The following is a 22718-nucleotide window of genomic DNA, read 5'->3' on the forward strand; positions in this document are numbered from 1 at the left end:
TGTAGAGAGTTCAGCTAGAGAGTTCAGCTACAAAGAAACCACCATGTAGAAAGTTCAGCTGCAAAGAAATCACCTTGTAAAAAATTCTGCCAGAAACAAATTGTCCTGTAGAAAGATCAGTTAGAAGAAGTTACCTTTTAGAGAGTTCAGCTACAAAGAAACCATTCTGTAAAGAGCTCAGTTGTAAACAAATCACCTGTACAGGATTCAGCTACAGACACATCACCCTGTAGAGAGATCAGCTAGAAGAAGTTACCTTGTAGATCATTCAACTACAAACAATTCACCCTGTAGAGAGAGCAATTAGAATAAGTCACCTTGTAGAGTGTTCAGTTACAAAGAAACCACCATGGAGATTTCTGTAATCAATGTTATGTATTACATATATAATTTGTACATTTACTGATAAAATTCTTCCTGTAGTAAAGAAAAAAAAACATAGGTTAAAAAAGTCCCAAAGCTGGCCATAGGCCGGCTTTGGTGTATACAAATACAAAAAGAAATGAAATCTAATCCAAAACAACCAAGCTGTAAAAAAAGTGTGCGGCCCTCAGAAAGGCTATGGTGAAAAAAAGATGTGAAATCCAAGGTGGCGGCCAAGAAATAGCTGTGATGGTAGGTTAATGGTAAAAATTTTAATAACGACAATTCAGGTGAATTTTTGTGCCGCTTCACAAAATTTACCTGAATTGTCATTATTAAAATTTTTACCATTAACCTACCATCACAGCTATTTCTTGGCCGCCACCTTGGATTTCACATCTTTTTTCACCATAGCCTTTCTGAGGGCCGCACACTTTTTTTACAGCTTGGCTGTTTTGGATTAGATTAGCTAGTAGCTATAATTAAACAAAACTATGAATAACATCAAGAGCTAAAAGAACATTGATGACTGAATAAATACTTAATCAATATACACACATTCTAAACTATGCAATACAATATTTATTATGTAGTAAGTAGCACTGAAGCCCTTCATGTGGCAAGGGGTATTTTCGTCACTATCGTCTCCAAAAACATTGTCAAGAGGATCATGCTCTAACCACCTCCAAAACGAAGCATGAGATTAGACTGCAAAATAATTTCACTATGTTAAAATCTCAAAGTAAGAGAATCTTTGATTTAGCAGCGGCAATTTCAATATCCTCTTCTAGGAGAATATTTATGGCGAAGAGCTGCCAAGAATGGTGTGTGGACTTTTGAACATTATGTTGGCAAGACATTTTTCATTATTAATTGTGTGTGTTTTGTTTTTGTTAATTGTACTCCTTGCCATGCCCACCTGTGGGGCTTTTTATGCCCTATTTTTGTGGTAGCATGTGTCCGAGGACATTTGATTGTAATTGTTTGTGTCATCAATAATACTGATGGTTCTTCTCCCATGTGCACTCATAAATCATTCTTCACTCTCCTGGAAATGAGAAGACATTGTGAATTGGAACACCAAAATGATCTGGGTATGTGCATTATAGCATGTAATGAATACACTATGTAACTAACTATGCTGTGACTGTACACAATAGGCACTACAGTGCACGACTTTGAAACACCATTACACTTCACAAGGTGGAAAGAAGCCATTGAAGAAGAAAGTTTTGTTTACTACATCAAAGAAAAGGAGTACAAACCTTCTGAGGGTAATATATTACATATGCATTTACAGTAAGTATTTATAGGTGATGTAGTCAAGTGGATATATTACATATGCTAACGTGATGGTGGCTACCAACAGTGCACAAAACCATGAATAACTGGAAAAAAAACGTCCTCATCAAAAAGATTCCATGATACCTGCATTTCAAGAATCTATGCTGACTACTACAATGATGGCCATATGACAGCAACACATGTAACGGCACACACAAACCATACACCTGGGCCACATGAGGATACATACTTACCTCTACCTAAAAGTATAAAATTTGCAGTAGCAGTAAAGCTCAGCCATGGCATTCCTGCGGAGAGAATAATGGAAGGTGTAGCTACTATCAGTTTGTGTGTATACCAAAAACTTTACATGCTACTTGCATGTCAAACAAATTTACATGTGCACATACATACAAGCATAATATGCACACAGATACATATGTACGTACGTACGTATATATGTACGTATGTACATACATACATACATTCATACATACATACATACATACATGCAGTCATACATACATACATACATACATACATACATACATACATACATACATACATACATACATACATACATGCATTCATGCATACATACATACATACATACATACATACATACATACATACATACATACATACATACATACATACATACATACATACATACATACATGCATTCATACATACATACATTGAATGTACATACATACATACATACATACATACATGCATTAATACATACATTGAATGTACATACATACATACGTACGTACGTACGTACGTACATACGTACGTACATACATACATACATACATACATACATACATACATACATACATACATACATACATACATACATACATACATACATACATACATGCATTCATACATACATAGAGCTATACTGTTTACTAGAGCTGTGTGATAGTGGCCACATTGATGACGGTTGCATTGTCACTAAAAGCTTCCTTCACTGTCCTTACTTATGAAACAGGAATGATAGCAATTGCTTGAATAATTCCTTTAATATCATAATTAATATTTTAATCAAAAGTTTGCGATTATTGCATATCATGATTAGTGGTGCAATCGATTAATAGCATAACTGATAATCACACAGCCCTACTTCCCCCATTATGTACCACCAACAGGTCATGGAAGAACCACCTAAGGAGTGTTGCAAAGGAACATCAATTAAGTATCTACAAAACCTTGTGCATACTGGTTCACGAAGTAGACAGGTCTTTGTTTACCACACGGATGACCCAGTTTACTGAGTACTGGAACACCAGAGAACCCAACTTTGTCAAGTATTTTAACACTTACTATAAAGAAAGAGCAGGTAAGTATGTACTTATCTGTGGCAATGCAAATGATGATTCTGTGTGAATAGATAAATGGGCAAGATGCTATCGCCACTTTTCTCATGCGGATACTGACACCAACATGTGCTTAGAAAGGTGTCCATACTTTAAGTTTGTAAGATACGTATTATAAACAATACATACTTCATAGTTTTCATGCTAAACTAAAGACTAACTATCTGAACGGTAAAGTCAATAGAAGAGTGGACTTTCTAATTGATGCTCTGCTGAGAATTGAACAAGATTGCTTTTTCAAGGTGGCACAAAAGCAAAGATTGGGGTCAATCAATAAACAGGAGGTCAAGGAAGCTCATAGACACAAGAGAGGATTGCAAATTAAAGTTGAAGATGTGACAGTGTGTAAAAGTGCACATGTATCATAACAATGTATTATATACATGTAGCATTTCAGGACATTGATGACAATCATTGGATTGTTAAGAATACCTCTGGCCTTGTCACTGATGGGTATACTGTGAGCAAAAAGTCAGCAGTCTGCTCTGAATGTTCAGTTGGACCAGATGTATGCAGATATTCTGAGTGTGGATTCCTGTGTTGTCACTTGTATACATGTGATCACTGGTGTTATGACTATGGAAATGGGACACATATGCAAACATATACACTGCGTATATACATTCCTTACAATAATCTCAACAGCAGGGGTCAGATGAACTGTGGGATCAGGATTACGAAGACCAGCCAATCACAGTGCACTATCCTCCAGTTGAACAACCTACAGAAGATACCACCACCACCAGTCATGGTAAGCATGCTGTATAATCGGTTGAGGTGAGTGCCTCACAAGCATGCTCGCTATTTTATATCTATTCACTCCACTGCCATGCAGCTGATGAGAAATCATCCATACTTGCAAAATTGGAGTCCAAGGTGTGTATCATTAGATTACTTACACATATTGGGTCAAACATACATGCTTATAGGATACAGAGCCCACTGAGGCTATTGCTACAGAGTGCACACATTTAGAAAAGGTTTGCTTTTGTGATTTATGGGCAATCATGATCAATGTTCTTATAGTCCAACACAGAGAAAGCTGCTGATGATACAAAGAAACACACTAAATGGAAGACCATACTGCCAGTGGTGTCAAGCCTTCTGTTGTAAATCTTGCAGGTATAACCAGTTGATTGAAAATATATGGCCCACATTAACAACGAACCTTTAACACAATTATACTGCTAATCACAAACCATGTGGTGTATGGGGCTAAACTTTGGATGGGTGATGAGTACCATAGTACTACAGGGATTTCAGCACTTCTTGCAATTTTGTGCAATATGTGTAGTGAGGTTAATTTGCTGTGAATGTGTGTTTGTTATTCTCGAAGGGAAATAACCTATGCTACCATCACTGTTAAAGAAATTTGTTAGTTTGAGGATATCCACCACTATTTGTTAGTTTGAGGGTATCCACCACTATTACCAGATAAACTGCTTTAAAACACACATCCACACTACACATCTTGTATGAAACTGCAAAAAGTGCAGAAAACCCTGTACAAACACACCAAAGTGTGAGAGGTGATCACAAATTCTGACACGGAATGACCCTTAGGGCTGGGCACAAGATAAAAATTTAGTACCAATTTCATGTATCAGCTTTGCAAATGTTGTGGAGGAAGCCAGTGTACTAAAAAGTGGTTTAAGGTAACTGGCAGAATTACCAGCAAGTTTGTTAATAGTATCTATAGGCTGGATAATACAGTTGTAAGCAATGGACTTAATTGATATTGGAGAGTTGTAGAGATGGTGGTGAAGGAAGTTTAATGATCTAGAAGCTTTAGCTGAAACATATTTACAATGTTCATTCCAATTGAGCTTGGAGTCAACAAGTACACCAAGGTATCGTACTACAGGATGATGTGAAATAGCTGATGAATCCAGATGATATGATGGTAAGGGTGGAGAAAGTTTGTTGGGAATTACAATACTGTCACATTTCATTGGGATTAAATGCAAGAGCCACTTCTTAGCCCAATGGGCTATGTTAGATAGATCTCTAGCAAAGCAGCATCACTGGAAGAGGATATTTAATAGTTATACCATGGCCACAAGGGATTTGCCTGATATATATGCCCAAGCCCAAGGGCCGTAGGCCCGAGGGCATATCAGGCAAATCCCGAGTGGCCATGGTATAAGTAATATATACCACTCTGGTATGCTCACCTAATAGGTGAAGAGAGACAAACTTGCATTCACCACATTACTTTTATACAGAGGTTTGCAAACATCGATTGTGGGTTTAAATTGTGGGCACAAAAATGAAATGATTGTGGGTTTCACTGGTTGTAGTGATACCATTTTAAACCAAATAACCACTTTGTGGAGTAACCTAAGGTGCTAAAATAAACACTTAGACATATAGGTTGGGAATGTTTAAGGCATCTTTTCATGAAGTTGAAATGTACTCTGTAGAAAAACAATCCCCAAATTGCAAAAAATGATTATTAGTGATGCTTAGTAACTGAACTATGCAATGCTGACTCACTCAATTCTTTTTGCTTCACAACAATGCCCCTAACTAAACCAGCATGTTTACCCAAAATGCAAAACTTTAAGCAGCTCTATATAAATAATCAAAGGGAACTGAAGCTTTGTAGCTGCCTCAGCATCAAAGGCAGTTGTGGTCAGGGAAATATGTGATATATAACCCCCGTGGTTTCCTTTGATCTGAGGTGTCAAAATGGTATATTTTCTTATAAACAGTGACATCATCTGCAAACAATTTGACTTTAGTGTGAGCTACTACAGAGGAAATGTCATTGATATATAATAAGAATAATAGAGGACCTAGGACTGAGCCCTGGGGCATACCTGAGGTAACAGGAAGCCAAGAAGAGAACTGACCATTAACAACAACTCGCAGGTGGCATCCAGTAAGAAAAGCTCTAAGCCAATTTAAAATGTCACCAGAAATTCCTAGAGCTTCTAACTTTAACAACAATCGGGAAAGAGAAACAGAGTCAAAAGCCTTTGCCAGGTCAAGAAATACACAGTGAGTACTGTTACCATTCTCTAAAGATACAGCCCAGTCATTAATTAACTGCTTTTAATAGTAGTGAAACAGTGGAACGCTTGTGTCGAAAGCCAAACTGACAATCATCAGGGATATTGTGATGTTCTAGAGTAGCAATAAGTTGGCGATGAATAATTCTCTCCATAATTTTGACAACAATGGATGTCAGACTAATTGGACGGAAGATGTTTATAACCCTTCTTATGAACTGGTACAATATTGGCACTAATCCAGTCTAATGGCGATTTACCCAATGACAGTGACTGTTGAAACAATTGAGCCAATGAAGGAGCAATAAATTCAGCACCCAGCTTCAGTAATCGTGATGGCAGCAGATCTGGGCCACAGTGTAAATTAGTCAATTCCTCATATACGTTTTCAGTAGTAAATTTTATAGAATCTATAATTGATGGGTGAATGGATAAGGATTCTTTTAACTTTGAAACATCAGAGCCATCATCCACTGTGAACACTGAACTAAAAGTAAGTATTAAATACCTCAGCCTTCTGAGAATAATCAGTCACCTTGGCATTGTTATGTAATAAAGTAGGTATAGGAGATCTACTACCCTTGGAAGAGTTAATCCACCTCCAAAATGGTTTAGGAGAGTCAGAATATTGGCTAGAGAGAGAGGAAACATGAGAGTTAGTGTCCTGTCTTGTTCTGGATAGAACTAAATTGCTAAGCTGTGATTTAATCACATCAGAAGATTTTTGATCATACAATTATACAAGCGGCTTTTCATCTTAATCAAGTGAATGGTTTCATCAGTAAACCAATGCTTTACTTTGGACTTCTTCCATTGCACCTTAGGAATAGCAGAATCAGCTACACAGAAAAACAAGTCTTTCCACATATTGATCACTAGAAATACAATTCCAAGGTACACAATTTCCAAGCAAACGAGGAGAAAACATGTTACCAAAACATGTTCATAATCCAGACATTGCCAGTAAACCATATTTGTTATTAGTATTCAGATATATTTGGTTGCTAAAAAAGCCTATACAATTTGTTGGTGCTCCTGCAGAGATCACAGTTTATCAGATTTCAGCTTTCAGCCACCATGAGCTAGTGTTACGTTCAGCAAAGCTGATTCTTCACATAAAATTAATTCACTTAAACTAGTTATTTTGTCTTTGCCACTTTATTCTTATCACTGAGTACACTTTATATCACTGGATTTCCTGCACATGAACAACCATCTAAACCTATAGTGCAGATACAACAGAAACTGTCAATGAATAACCACAGAAACAAATAACTTGACACTACCATGCACTCTAATATTGCACAACTAGATTCCCTTCCCTGAAGGGAAGTCTGTGGCATGCATATATATGCCATATATGAGTATTTAACTATCAATGGCAATTCCAAACCTGGCATACAGAGAGGGGCACTGCATGGATTTTAAAGGGGTCTGGTGGTACAACCCTAGAAACCACACAAACTTTGCATTTTTTACCACCCACCTACAAATGGTACTCCAATATCCAACTGGTCTCCCATTAGTACCTTTCTACAAACTGAAGTACTCCATGCTGATGCTATGCTCTTTGTTCCACTCTTGCTATGAGTTTTTCCATATCTCACACTATCAGCCTGCTTAGCATAATGCCATTTGAATAATTTAAAAACTGGTAATTTTTGGTATTCTAGGTGTGTTATTAAAAGTTGAATTATTATATAGGTTTACAAAGCATAATTATATTATTGCTAAATATTGGTATATTGCCCACCCCAGGGGCGGATCCAGAGTTTGGAAAGAGGGGGGAGGCACCTTGCTGAAAAACAGTTGAAGAAAAAAAAAGGTCACAACAATAATAGTTATCCTTTACCAAATATATTATTCACGTATGTTATGTAAAATAAAATCCTGTTTATAGCTTCATAAGTAAGCTGCACTGCCTCATGAACATTGTGACTGCTTTATTAGAGTAATTGATTCCTCTATTAGAGTATCTCAATCTTGTATGCAATTTATTGAAGGGGGGGGGGGGGGGGGGGCATTTGCCCCAAATGCCCCATCCTGGATTCGCCATTGCACCCCTATACTAGTTACTTGTTAGACAGAACTTTTTCAAACAGAATTGTCGGTAGTTGGAATGCCCTATACCTTCTGTTGTTACAGCTCCTACAGTTTCAACATTTAAATAGCATATATATAATTTTTGGAAGCCATCTAGATATGGGCACTCATAAATTCCTTTAGCCTAGCCAGGCAACTCAGTATTCCCAGCTCATTAAATAATACTAAGTTTGGTAATTTCATATTTTGCAATTAGTGAATTATTCTGTGATTCTAGATCTCTAATAATAATTTACTGGTAACATTGCTATGCACTGATTTTAAACAACATAATTATTTAGTAGTAGTACGTATGGAAGTATTTTCTTAACTGTTTTATAGTTTGCCTATCATACTTTTCCCCACAAATTCTCTCAACAAAGCTGTAGGAAATAGGTTATTTATACGAATTGATATAATGGTGTATCCCATGTGATTAGGATTCTGTAGCTTGTTGAATATAATCTAGAATTCTACACAGTGAGGACACAATGGTGGATCCAGGATGAGGCATTTGGGAAAACTGTGTATTTAATTAGAAGGCCTACCATAAGTACCATTTATTGACTGTCACCTGGCACCAGTCCGTATGTACTAAGCACCTCTAAAATAATCATTGTATTGCTTGTGATTAAGACTTTCATAGCCTTTAAAACTACTTTTAAGACTTCACAATCATTCATAATGACAAAAAATCTACCTATTAACGAGTGATCATTGCTGCCTAAAAAATACTGTCAACTATAGCAACAGAATGTCTCCACCCACCCACCTACAACAGCCTGTTTGTGCCCCTTCACTTGTCTACTCTTGGATCCGCCCCTGGGACAGGGATGATTGGTATGAGATAATGTCAAGTTTGGAGAGTATTAGTTTATCCTTCTGGATGATTCAGTGACTTTTGTCAGGCTCTGCCATTTAGGTTATCAATCCTGTATAAAAGCAAAACAGATCATCACTTCAATATACTTTTAAAAGCTGCTGACTACTGGCTAGCTACTAGCAAGGTATGAACTCAGTATGTTAATTGCAATTCTAGACTCTGTGACTGAAACTAAACTTATAGCAATAAGATTGGACTATGAAACTGGATCGCTATGAAATTGGACTGAAATTGAACTATGAAATTTGGACTATGAAATTGAACTATGAAAATGGGCAATGAATTTGAACTATCATGAAATTGGACCCACAATAGCTGTATAAACTTTATTTAATTATTTTAAGCAACAAAAAATGGAATCTTGTCCACAATGGCTTTCCATAGCATTCAGTTCTTCAACTCATGCATGCAGAACAATTTGGATAAACTTTTAGCCGTGTGCTCTATTAGAATTGGCATTGCCCAGCTAAGTCGTGCCAACATTTCTAAAAGTATGGTAGCTACTAAAGCTTCACCGTATCAGTGAATACTATATATGAATGTATGTTGTGACCTGTGCACTATACTTTATTAGAGGCCTGCACAGGTATACCAATAATAATGAATGACAATGGCTCTAATTCTAAGCTTGATGCTGTCTCATCAGAAAAGGATTTGGGAGTCTGGATAACATTTAAAAAAAACTTCTTTTATGACTGAGGATATAAGATATCTTGGATAACATATACTACATCCAAGCTTGACTTTACACTACAGTGTGACAAAGCTTCTGCTAAAGCTTGAGTTATATAACAAAAAAAAAGACCTTTACATATATTGTAAAGAATCGTTCTTAATACTGTACAAAACTTACATCTGTGGAATATTGTATTCCAATTTGGAATCCGTATTATAGCAAGGAACATTCATGAGCAGATACAACAAAGAGCTACAACTCAGAATTACCATATGAAACAAGATTACAACACTTACTCCTTTGTACTTCCGGAGACAAAGAGGAGATTTGATAGATGGTATATAAGTTGATTAACCATCTGAACAGAGTCTTACCAGACCCATTTTTCGCCTCTGTCAACAGTGTCACTAGTGGTCATGTTCAAAGAATGTTTAAGCAACATTGTAGGATCACCCCAAGATTGAAATTCTTTACAAATAGAGTTGTTAGTCAGTGCATACACTGTAAAAAATTAGCAGTGAATATCACTACTAATAATTCTGAACTCTCTCCCCAACATGTGATCATGTCAGATAGTTTATAAACATAGATATTATATTCTCCGTACCCATGGAGAATATAATATGTATGGTTTAAACAAGTTTAAGAACAATATTGATTAGAAATTAGATATGGACAGACTAAAAAGCCCTTGGCCTATTAACATTTAATTATTTTATTTTTTCATTTTCACTGAGTATTTATTGTATGTTTTTTGTCCATAATCTAATACTAATGCTAACTCAAAACAATCCTCTGATGGGTATTTGCAAGCTATATAGGCTCACTAGTGAGTATTAAGCGAAAAGAAAAGGGTGCCAGCACCCCCAGCACTAGAGATGGTAAAGTGCTGTACAAAACAAAACTGTAATCATCAACGTGATGGAAGCACTTGACCCTCAGATAGTGCAAGGTCAAGTGCATCAATATGGCTGCCACTCACTCCATGCAAGTGGGTCACAGCTGACCTGAGTAAAGAAAAGCTGATGGAGCAAGACAAGTTAGACAGCACACTGTGACTATACTGTAACTCTGGTCTCTCTAAGTAGCAAGCAGAGATGCCAACCACTTGTAAGCAGTTGTGGCCACACCCATTCCAGTAGAGAGCACCGATGGGGTGAAGGAGTCCATTTCAACATCTCTTATGTGTTGTTTATACATTATAGCTGTTTGTCACACTCAAACCTTAAGTTTCTGTACAGAGAAGAAATTTGCATGCTGTGTTTCAATAACTAAGAGTAAGCTTGAAGACAAAGAAAGTCCTCCAACTATAACAGTTTCCTCAGAATCCTTGTACGCTAATATCCAGGTGTGCCTCATCCTCCATATGCATATTGGCCATAGAATATCACCTGATAGGAGTTGCAACACTGGCTTAATTACCTTGTCATGACAAACTTCAGACAGTGCAGCTATGGTGAAGTCCATAAGTCCATTATGATGTATTGTAGGGAAACCACCAAATGTGCATGATCTTCAGAGAAGCCATGACCACACACACACTTGGCAGGCAAGCCACTGGGCAACCATCCTTACTGCAAACACAGTGCATCCCTAAAAAGCACCTTTATGGAGTGTAAAACTATGATCTTCAATTGGAAGCACAGATAACCAAGACGAGGCACCTTTCTCACTAGACAAAGAAACAATACAGCACAAATTAGCTGGCAAAAGTTGTGTAAGTTCTGATCCAGCTGCTGAAGTCTAAAGACATAACACTAGCCTTAGCTTGACACTGGGCGTTACCCTGAAGTGAGTCTTTTGTTCAATGATCTGATGAGGTAAGCATTGACACAAACTGAACCTACCCATCCATGCTTGGAAGAGCAAACAGATCTCTTTCTAAGTCACTGATACATCTTCCAGTTACAGAAGGAATAAATTCTTTAAAATGGTTAATTCAAGGGGTTGAAGAAAGCCAGAAATGCCATTGAGAAATTTGCCGTTTTGTTCATCTTCATTTCATAGTGTTATTTTCTTTCATGAATGTGTATAGCAAAAGTTATCCACTTTTTCATACTAAAAACTGTATAGTCAAGCTTTATTTATTTTTGACTTTACAGCATACAGAATTACAATGATACACGGTTACAACAGATTAGTGGCTACAGGTATGCTGAAGGTCCACTGGCAACCAGTGCCAGTGGCCTAAAATGATTAGTTATAGATAAAATATTATAGTGATTAGTTAGGAAAACAAATTATGTATATTACAAGTGATTGCTATTACAAGGGCTTAATAAGTCATCCAGCATGTCCACGACGGCACGACCTATAAACAAATCTGCATGTATTCCACAGATCATCAATTACCCTGATAAATTTCTGAATTGACTATACAAAATTCTCACCCTCAAACTTTGCCATCTAGACTATAATATTTTTAAACAGGGAGCCCACTCGGAATAAATGCTGACCTGTGAGCAACATACAAGTAAAATGAGAAAAGTATACAACACACATAAATACAAAACAAATATAATTATTGATACAGTATACATGCACACACAAAGTAAATAACCAAGAGAAATGCATTTTTAAAATGCTGGCAAATTAGTAGCCTCCTCTTAGATCGTTCCACAAAACAGACTCACGATAATGGTATTTGACCTTTGGTGTCTGATACAGCTTATTTTATTATGTCCAAAATAGTTACCTTTGTCTATATGTCTCCCATGTAACACTCAATTTGTTCAAAGTGAGTGTCAAAGCAAAGATCAAGTAATAGCTACACAATAGCAGTTAGTATAGTACTGCTGAGTGGCAGTGAACCACGTTAGAAACATTATTCTAGAGACCACGTTAGAAACATGTATTAAACTATCTGTAAATTTAGCCCCTCACTTGGCTCACAGATGTTTAGACATCTACAGCCTCTACCAACTAGTTATATAGGCACTGCTTCAAGCACTGCCAGGAAAGAATTCAGCCACATTGCATTTTATAATAAAATATGCACACAACTATATTGTATCAAAATTATCATAATTGACTGGCAATACCAGCCGCAGATATATTGTCACCAGCACCCCCAGTCTGTAAAATGTGGGTACACACAAGGTTTGGTGCTACACATAAGTTGTAGTCTTTTTCATTCCAGCAGGAAACTGGGTCTTTCTGATTCACTGCTATCCTTTCACTTCCTGTAGCTAAACTTACAGAAAAAGATTGATCCAAAACCAACCTCATCTTATTAGGGTCTATTTCAACTGATCCACACACATAACGGTTAGCAGTCAATGCAGCTTTAGCTGCAGCCATTTCTGAGTATTTCCACCTGGAGTTTTCTTGTGTCATTATGGCCTGGTATGCTAATGTGTGTACATGAAGCCGGGATAGTTGTCTACTGCCATTTTGTAGTTCTAGAAGTGATGAAAGCAGTTGCCTCATATCGTCTAGTGCAGTTGCAACACGAGGGTTAGCATTAGCAACATGGGTAACACTTTTACCCGTCACTAACCCAACCAGATTAGCAAGCTCTTGTTCGTTCATACCTACAGAATCCACATTAGGTAACAGCTCATTAACAATTTCTTTTAGAAACTTCTCCTCCACAATTGATGCCATTTCAAAGTGAATAAGAGTTGATTTAGGTAGTGAAATTAAAAGGTTCTTGATCTCATTAATCTTATTAGATCTTATATTCTGGTCAAATGGGAAGTTATCCATCATCTGTAGTCCACTTACGACCACAAGGTTTGGTTTGAAGGTAACTACCTCAGCTATAAAGTCACTCAAAGATTCCATCATTAAATTAGAATAGTCACTATGAACAATCAGTCTGTTACCACGAGGGGACTCATATTTACCCCACTTCTCTCCCTTGTCATACTCAAATATTAAGTGAATATCATCAACTTGATCTGATGTGGCATTGCTAGCTAGTTTAATACTGGTGTGAAGATGTTTAGCAGCTTCTGTACTCATCTTTGAGCCTAACAGCACTGAACATCCTTCAATGGCAAACCGGTTAGCCATAGCTGGAGCATTTCCTCCCAATAAAAATCTTGAGATATCCATTTGTTTAGCAGCATCTGTCCAGCTATTGAACAAGTCCCTGTCACTAACATATCTCCTAGGTGACAAATGAAAATGATACAATAAGCATATCAACATGATACGGAAACATTGATGTAAAGGTAACTGTGGTTATCTATAACCAAGCATGATCACACTTGGGGGGTTTCTGAAATTGGTCAAACAACATTGAGATATCTTAATAGAGCAGTCACAGTACTGCTGAAATTGTAAAACAAAATTGCAGAGGGTTTATTTCATAGTGCATATGTGCTTCACCAGACCATTGCCAAATGGCTACATTAGCTTGATGGTGACAGTAAGAGACAGGTATCATACAGTATGATAGAACTGAATATTAGGGATCATGGAGTCTGACCAAAAAACAATCTGCCTCACAACACCTCATGCACCTTGGCAGTATTGGTTAGGCCCATAAGTGCTTTTAGTATGACCTGAAACGCTTCCAATAGGTTGCTACAAAATATATTTAGTGGAATTTCTACTGACCGATTAAGACAAGCGTAACTCAGTATGGGCTTGATTTTTTCACTGTTTGATGTTGCTTCAGCCTGTAATACATACAATGTATGCTTCACAGACTTACCTGTGTCCTTCTTTGTGTCCCATTTATCTTTGCTGACAGTGCAAGGCACCGATTCGTGGTAGTGCTGCATGATGGCTTCCCTGCATTGTAACGGGAATTGTCTGAGTTTTCTATTGTGACTGAATTGCAGAGGTACTTCTCATAGTGGTCTTCATTTGTAACGCTGCATAACAAGCTGAACAAAGCTGAAAACGAAGCATAATGGCCACTTTGTTATTTCAGTAATTGATAGTTGGGGTGCATGTTCTGACAAAAACAATAATCCTGGCACCATTCTTTCTTCCAATGCGGCATGTACAAATTCACCAGTCATAATAATGTTGCAAAAAAGTAAACCAAGAATAAGTTTAAGTTTGATTAGGGATCATAGAAAAGTAGTGAAACAAGGGAAATCACCTACACCTGAAGATATACTAGTGGACATTTAATGTGAAGTAAGTAAGTAGGGATTTAACGTCCACTAGTATATCTTCAGGTGCAGGCGGTCTCTCTTGTTTCAGTACTTTTAATTTTTCCTTCTACTTGTCTATATACTAATGATGCACAGATTAATCGGTAAATAATGGGAAATCGGTTTATCGACCAAATGTCAGCAATATCGGTATCAGTAATTATTAGCAGAATATTTAGCAGATTAGTTTTATTGACCTTGATGTTATTGTTTTCATAAAAAATAAAGCAAAAATAAAGTTTTAAAATGGCAAAATAGGTGTGTAACTTTCGTAAATATAAACATTGGATTGGTTATCGGAATTGGCCATTATATGAATTTCAATATTGGTTAATCGGATAATCAGAATAATCTCTTATTGGTGCATCACTACTATATACAGCATAATAGTTGAAGATCCAGTATATACTTGGTTGGTTTTGTTTAATGCTTAGCTTAGGAATATTGACAAGTGTAACCTTTATCAACAGAAATGTACAGAATTACAAAAACACATGCTACAGCATGGCGGATTGTTTGCATCCTGTGAAGAACACACACACACATACACACACACTTGCAAAAAGCACACTGCAAAATTGCTGTTACATGGCTAAGCCTATCCAGCCAGTATACACTAAGGTTTTGTAAGTCAGTGACACATAACACACACACACACACACGTAAATACAAACAGGCACACACACCCACACCCACACTCACACACAAATTGCAAGAAGACAGATAATAAGTATTGAATTTGAAAACAGTTTTACAATTGTTATTAAACATCTAGCTAGCTTAGTTCAAACAAAGTTCCATTATTACCAAACAATGAATCACACAACTAAAATACTTCTGGTTTCTCTTTGTCAACTATATATACCTTACCAGGTGACTGTAGAGCAAGGTCCTTTATGAGCTGGTCAGAAACTTATCTGGCATGGTATTTCTTAAAATTATTCACAACTATTGTGGGAATTGTTAATGACTCAATCTTAAAATTTGAATTTACACACAAGACACTTGGGTTACTACTGCTGACCTGGATTTATTAAAACTGAGTCCATGTAAGCCTACAAGTACATTTACTATAAGGGCATGCATGGTTTTGTGCATCCCTACAAGTTTCAATATACCTTACTAATGGGTCCATGCCTAGACAATAACATGCTACATTCCGTGGGTGTGGATCTGAAAGAAGTTGGCGTGCTGCTAGTCTGTAGACTATGACTTTTACAGACCAGTACCACACTTGGCTGTATAACGCAAAACCTTAAACATTTATATGACATCACACATTATGTCATCACAGTACATGACCTTAATAATGATGGAGTACTGCTCATTTCAACATAATTATGTTGAAGACTGTTGACCAGTAAGACGAAGGAAACAAAGTGAAATTTAGTCACATGAAAACATGAAATATGTGAGAGATAAAGTCACAAGTCAAGCAAGAAATTTGGTCAAAGGAGAAGCATTTGTTTATAGTGTGTATACTTCTTGAAATCATCAGATAATATATATCTATGGAATCACAAAAATTTGGTCAAGTCAAACACAGTTTATAGCAAGTCGATAGTCAAGGAATATTGGGAATACCCTAGGGAGTACCACTCGATGTGGAGTATTAATCAATAAATCAATATGGCAAGATTTCTTTATAACGTGCTAACACAATTGTCACTTACTCAGCTGCTGCACCATATTCAAAGAAATACGCTAAAATTTCTGCCAGGCCCTTGTTCGAATCTAGAACATCATGATGGAGTGGTGTCTCTGGAGGATTGATGCCCATTTCATCCACGAATGGCATAGCTCTGGTGAAAATATCCATACAGGAACCAAAACCAATGGCAACTTTTTTCTGGACCGAATCCTTTGTTGGCAGCCTTTTCTCGGCTCGCAGTAGTCCGGTGAGGACAGAGCGCGCTGGATCATCTTCACCATTCTCCCTATAGTAGTACACCAATACGACTGCTGCGAGTATTGTCAAGAATTTAGTAGCGGATAGTTGCTTGTACTCCATCTTTTCTTCCTCAGTGGCGGAGACAAAGGATAAACTCAATCTGGGACCTGATCGACTAGTTTATCAGTTATAGCGCCTGCAAAATAATATATCGCTAAATATTTTTCAGGCGCACTAAAATTTAACCGGTCGCTTTCCTGTGAGCTCTTCTGGTCCATTTCTTTGAGTTGGTGGATGTTGCGACGCAAGACTTAGCATGTCTGACTCAAACATTCCTTCGGAAGCTCCACCAGGTATGTTTGTAGTTGTTGGGGTCTCAAACAATGTTATATCACAATGGACGGCCTTATGAACTCCTGATTACATGATTTTGTTAATGGCTAAATCATAGTAAAGGATCTATGGCTAAATTAAACCAGTGAATGTCATTAGTTTATCCAATAGCCTGAATAGTAACCATTAGCAAGCTGATCCTCAAGAGCTTGTAATTTGTGCATACATTTTAAATCATTGTTATGCGCATATCAATGTTTTGCCCCACTACTATGAACACGGGCAGAGGTGGGGGATAGGTGGGGATTTAAACATTTAAAAATTCTTATCCTCACTACCTGGGGCTACTTTTGATGTCGAATCCCCCACTTATCCCCCAGTAAAAGACCCTGAAACACCCGCTACGTTCCCTCGTAGCATCAAATACCCCACCACCTGGGGCACGGTTTGAGGTCGATTCCCCGACTAATCCCCGCCTAGCCCCCACTTCTGCCCGTGTTCATAGTAGTGGGGCAAAACATTGATAGGTACATTATGTAACATACATATGAAGTTTTTACATGAAACGGACATAATTTGGCTTAATCACAGAACACTGTAATTTTCACAAACTAACCTGCAGAACTAATTTACAGTGCTTTTGTTTCATTGTAGCACTAATGTAGTGAAGGTTAATGGCTGTCCAGACATCGAAATACCTCTTAGCGTTCCCTTCCAAATATCCTCCATTCAATTTGTCATAGAAAAAGTAAGTGATTTTCAACCTTAAAATGATGCGCTTAAATTTCCTCTGATTTCCTTATGCTATAGCTCATCTTAATCGCTATTCACTGCTCTTTCCAAATCTGGTTCGGAATCTGAGGTATCTATCATGTGTCGCAGCAAGAGTTCATAATATAAAAACGGATGAACTCTTGGTCGCGGGTTATTACTCCTTTTATTGCACGCCCCAAAATGCCCAATACAAAATGTATGGGGAAATTTGCTACACCCGATTGGTTTAGGCCATTTTTACACGCCTAAATTTCTGTGAGTTGGACTTCTTTTGGTATCATTGTACTCGCAGAGAGTTTCTTTACATGTATCAAATTCGGAAAGTTACTAAACAGACTCGAGGTAGGCGATACATGATAATTAATTTAATTTTTAATGGTTTTTCAATCGAAATGTATTGGACATGCCTGTTTTTGCCATTGACAAAAGTATAGCAAATGTCCGCCAACTTCTTGATATGTCCAATTATAGATCTTTTGTACTCAATGCTTGTGCAATACAGTAGTTTCCGTTGACACAAAGTGGTTGACATGTCCACTGTGACAAGTTTTTGCAGTTGGAACATTTGTGGTCAACTGACTTTCGACAGTTTCATTTTATAAGCTTGTATTTCGATAGTATCCTGGCTGCGCTTACCTATAGTTTTTAAAATTAACCTCTATAGCCAAATGATTCAGTAAAACTGACACTTTGTAGCCTTAAATAATTTTGCCATTCAGAACTTCATATTTGTGTTTTCAAGCCTCTCAAAAAAATTCAGATACACTGTTACTTCTAATTTCATCTTATAACAGGGCCATAACCTGGATTTCTCAATGGGGGTTGACATGGTAGATAATCATGGCAGCAGGGGTCAGTGGTGCACCCCCCAGATGCTGACAACATCTTCATATTTAATATTAAAACCCTCACATTTAATGTACATCCAATGAGCTAGTGTGTGTGTGTGTGTGTGTGTGTGTTGTGTGTGTCCAGTCTACCCAGCTGTGTAAGTGGGGAATTGGCGGCCTGGTGTCATCTGTGGGAAGCAGCCCACCCAGCTGTAACATCAATCGGTACCTGGTGTTTACTGGGGAAGCAAATGCCTAACTGTCATTGTCTCGCTTAGTGGTATTGGGGTTGTTGTGGAACTTTGTGTCTGTGACCTCTCTTCTGACAGTCCTCCTGTGATTTGCTAGCTGTGCTCAAGGAGGATTTGCCTGCACAAGGCTCAAGCGCCTGAGTGGTACACAGGCATCCCAGTGCTAGTTTGCAGGGTGGTAATAGCTGTGTTTCACGTGGCTGCTATAGGCTTTTTTTTTTGGTTTGTGTGTGTGTTGTGTGTGTGTTGTGTGTGTGTGTGTGTAACAGAGTTGGTACCGTATGTGAGTGAGGTGGGTACCACACTGTCATCCCCATGAGTTGCAGTACAGTCCTCCCGAGTTGGCTGCACAGCTCATATGTAGTATGTATGTGCCTACATACAATGTGCTACCTTCAGCACTTATAACAATGTGCTACCTTCAGCACTTATAACAATGTGCTACCTTCAGCACTTATAACAATGTGCTTGAATGTTTACTTGTTTGAGTGTGTAATGTTTGTGTACATACATGATCACTATGTACATAATGTCTAAGTCATCCTTATATGTGACTGGGCCTGCGAAAACAGGGCATGTGGGCACAAACTACACCCCATCACTCTACAGGTCGTATCTCAGTGCTGGAAAAGTATATTTCCATTCTGTAACTTGCATCATGATGCCAATTAAATGCTTACCAAGAGCTGAAAATTGTAATGTCATAGTATAATGGTACAAAAAGTTATGAGTGATGAAAGTGTGAAAAAGTAGGCAAAAAGCATGTGCCCACATGCCCTATTATCGCAGGCCCGGTCACATATGGTCTGTTGTTACATGTATGTTCTGGTGATGACTTGGGAAGCAGTTCATTGTTGTTCATTCCTGGTTATTTAGTAATGATGTATTGCTGTTCTAAAAATTGAACGGTCGAAATCATAGACCTGCATGTATATTACAATGGCATGATATAAGTGGGGCCATGCAAGACAAAAAAATTAATGGGCACTTTAATGGCACGTACACTCCAAGCCTCAGTCAGTAGGTAGGGACTTGTCAATTTTTTCCAAGTGATGGTTGCTTCTGTTTGTCTTTGGCTCACTCAAAGCTGTGTACCTATCCACCGTCAATTTACGGTGTGTATGTAGAACTTAATATAATGGTGAGGGTATGAATTTTAATGGTAAATTGTGACCCAGTCTGAGAAAACCGGTCTTATCGCCCATGTCAGCAGATTCGATTTTTCACCCAGGACACAAAGCTACATGAATAAACTATCTAATTCCACAATCAAAATCAGCTAGACTTGAGTGATCTAGTTTTGCTGGCTGCTTTTCCCAAGCCCAGTGGTGATCCATATGTGTGGTGTGGGGCCTTAATGGAGCTCTGGTCAGCCTGGGGATGACTGTATGTGGCTGTACAGCTCTGTGGTGTTGATTAAGCACCTCTGCTGTGAATTTCCTTTCATTTTAGCCAGTTTTGAGACCTCAATGGCCCAAAACTTGGCCTAACTCATCCCTTGGCCTTCCTTTTCAATTTTTGAACACCTTCTTGCCCGCCTTCCAGGGTCCCCGCCTCCCACCCAATTTGCAGCTCGCCTGATACAGTCAACCTCGGTTTAAAAACTATCTAAAATGGCAGGAGACTTAGTTGTTGGCTACTTGCACAGTGGATGCTCTGGAAGGTAAGGAATTGGTGTAAAACATGTGAAAATTTGGTACACATAGCTTCAACCGTTGGTGAGCTACAACACACTAAATACTTAAAACTGGCATTTCTCGATACTTTTAAATAGGCGATAAGCCTGGTTTTCTCAGACTGGGTCACAATTATGGTATTCTCAGAGCCACAGCCAACAATCCAGCTGGTCCTGTTATGCAAACGATTGAGATATACTCTAAATGATCAGTCAAATCCAGTACTCCAATAGAACAGTCAATGCAATAACTCTAACAGAACAGTCAGCTATATAGGTTTCAGTTAACCATCCATTGGTAATTTTAGTCAGAAATTCAATCTCAAATGGCTGAATTTTGAAAAGTTTCCTATGCCCCCAGAGTCCTCTCGCTATGGTTTTGATTCTATTCAACTACTCTAAAACAACATACATTTTATTATTTACGTGTTTAACTGATCTTATTCACTGTAGATGATTTATTGTAGATAGTTTAAAGTTATTGTTGTCACCTTCAATGTGTTATATTGTTTTGTAGCATATACACCTGCTCCAGCGACATATGATAATTCACCAACTATCATTTATGTTAATAAACGTTCACAGCCAAGGCAGCAACAGAAGGATCCTGAAATAAATCACTTGTTTCATCTCATTGTTTGTCTTATATTCCCACCGTGGCTATTAGTTTGGCTATGTTTATGCTTCATGTATCATGTAGACTACTAAACAACTGTTATATTTGTAATTTTGGTGTGTGTACTGTATTTATTACAATTTTGACATGATGTTTCTTGTATCCTTTTTAAAAATTTTGAGTCAAGATTTTTTACTAAAAACAATAAGCTATATTGATATGGTTATGTTGAATATTACACTCGTCTGTACAATTATTGTTGTTACTGTATAAAGAACTAATTGACAATTATTTTGAGACTGCACCGCATGTCCCTTAACAACAGAGTAAAAGCATGCCATGTGTTATTTCACCTGTTTGGGGAGGTTCACATCTGGAAACTTAATTACATCCCTAGGCTGTAGCTACTGCATGGCTTTCAATATGCATGCATGCAGTATCTAGATGTGTACATTCTAAATTTGGAAACTGAAATTAATATGCAACATAATGGATGCTATAATATTATGCCATCACGCATGCTTTGTGCTTCGCCGGAATGACAGAATCTGGGTGGCCCGAAGATCAAATCACAGTGGGTTTACAGGTGCACTAACCTGGGGTTTGTAAATGTAATTGTAAATCTGATAGAGGCATAAGCCTGTACACCCAGATTATCACACTAATTCATACAGTTTCATTACAAATTACATTTATAATGTGGGGTCTGTCCAACAGGTTCTTAAGGGAATTGGCATCAATTACTGACTGGGGTAGAGAATTCCAATCAATAGCTAATCACTCTAACTGAAGATCTTGACTAATAAGAGACTTGAATAATTTCATACCATGTCCTTTTGTTGTGTGATATAATTGTAGAAAATTATACCATAGAAGTTGTTAATCATTAGTAATAAATCTCCTCTAAGCTTGCCTCTAAGCCTTCCAGCAAAACTGTAATGATGCTAATTGTAAATAATGTAGTCAATCATAATGCGCACAACAGGTGGGAATCACTGTCAAGTCAAATCTTTAATGCATCCATTACTTGAGTATAACAACGCTTTCCGTGGCTCACATTGTGTTATGGACAAAAAAGAGGCCATTCAATAGTTCAACTAGTATCATATCTGAGTCTTTACATTAAAAACAGACTTAATAATTATGTGATTAGCTTTACTTGCAGCAAAATCTGTGTGGATGTGAAATTTTAATTGAGTCCATGCAAATTCTCAAATCATGTACGTAGCTATGTCCTCCACAAACTCAAGCGTACCAGTATCTCCATGTTATCGGGGGTATACAGATGGTTACAGTTAGTAGTATTATTGCCAGTGTATACGATTATACACTTATATTAGCTGTGCAAGAATATCTAGGTATCATGCCTGAGATCATGCCATGTACCAGTATCTCTATGTTATCTGGGGTATACAGATGGTTACAGTTAGTAGTACTATTGCCAGTGTGTACAATTATACACTTAGCTAGTGTAGATTAAAAGACCAAAACCATTTTAGACCATTGTGTAAGAATATCTAGCTATCATGCCTGAGATCATGCCATGT

General features: G+C 37.6%; 3 protein-coding genes and 1 long non-coding RNA gene across 6 annotated transcripts in view; 3 read left to right on the forward strand and 1 right to left on the reverse strand.

Annotated features, from left to right (window-relative positions):
- LOC136236323 (uncharacterized) overlaps positions 1 to 22718 on the forward strand; it is a 205640-nt gene that overhangs the window by 69008 nt on the left and 113914 nt on the right. The window lies entirely within an intron of this gene.
- LOC136268683 (uncharacterized) lies at positions 2914 to 4687 on the forward strand. The gene is made up of 8 exons (XM_066064083.1): positions 2914 to 2995; positions 3047 to 3113; positions 3169 to 3373; positions 3430 to 3783; positions 3868 to 3908; positions 3962 to 4012; positions 4059 to 4154; positions 4596 to 4687. The coding sequence occupies exons 1-6, from the start codon at positions 2914 to 2916 to the stop codon at positions 4005 to 4007; spliced, it is 795 nt and encodes a 264-aa protein (XP_065920155.1). The 3' UTR covers positions 4008 to 4012; positions 4059 to 4154; positions 4596 to 4687.
- LOC136268787 (ADP-dependent glucokinase-like) lies at positions 12651 to 16891 on the reverse strand. Its single transcript, XM_066064248.1, has 2 exons — positions 16475 to 16891; positions 12651 to 13801 (listed from the first exon to the last, which is right to left on the reverse strand). The coding sequence occupies exons 1-2, from the start codon at positions 16810 to 16812 to the stop codon at positions 12709 to 12711; spliced, it is 1431 nt and encodes a 476-aa protein (XP_065920320.1). The 5' UTR covers positions 16813 to 16891; the 3' UTR covers positions 12651 to 12708.
- On the forward strand, positions 16892 to 21473 carry LOC136268788 (uncharacterized). The gene is made up of 2 exons (XR_010707126.1): positions 16892 to 17045; positions 21073 to 21473. It is a non-coding gene; the product is annotated as an uncharacterized lncRNA (long non-coding RNA).

Source organism: Dysidea avara, chromosome 10, assembly GCF_963678975.1.
Source record: "Dysidea avara chromosome 10, odDysAvar1.4, whole genome shotgun sequence".
Taxonomy (NCBI): Eukaryota; Metazoa; Porifera; class Demospongiae; order Dictyoceratida; family Dysideidae; genus Dysidea; species Dysidea avara.

Coding starts and splice junctions, on each gene's coding strand:
- LOC136268787 (XM_066064248.1), bottom strand. CDS start 16,812: ATGGAGTACAAGCAACTATCCGCTACTAAATTCTTGACAATACTCGCA. Junction 13,802..16,474: donor GAATATGGTGCAGCAGCTGA/GTAAGTGACAAT, acceptor TTTGTCACCTAG/GAGATATGTTAGTGACAGGG.
- LOC136268683 (XM_066064083.1), top strand. CDS start 2,914: ATGACCCAGTTTACTGAGTACTGGAACACCAGAGAACCCAACTTTGTC. Junction 3,114..3,168: donor ACCAACATGTGCTTAGAAAG/GTGTCCATACTT, acceptor CATACTTCATAG/TTTTCATGCTAAACTAAAGA. Junction 3,374..3,429: donor TTAAAGTTGAAGATGTGACA/GTGTGTAAAAGT, acceptor GTAGCATTTCAG/GACATTGATGACAATCATTG.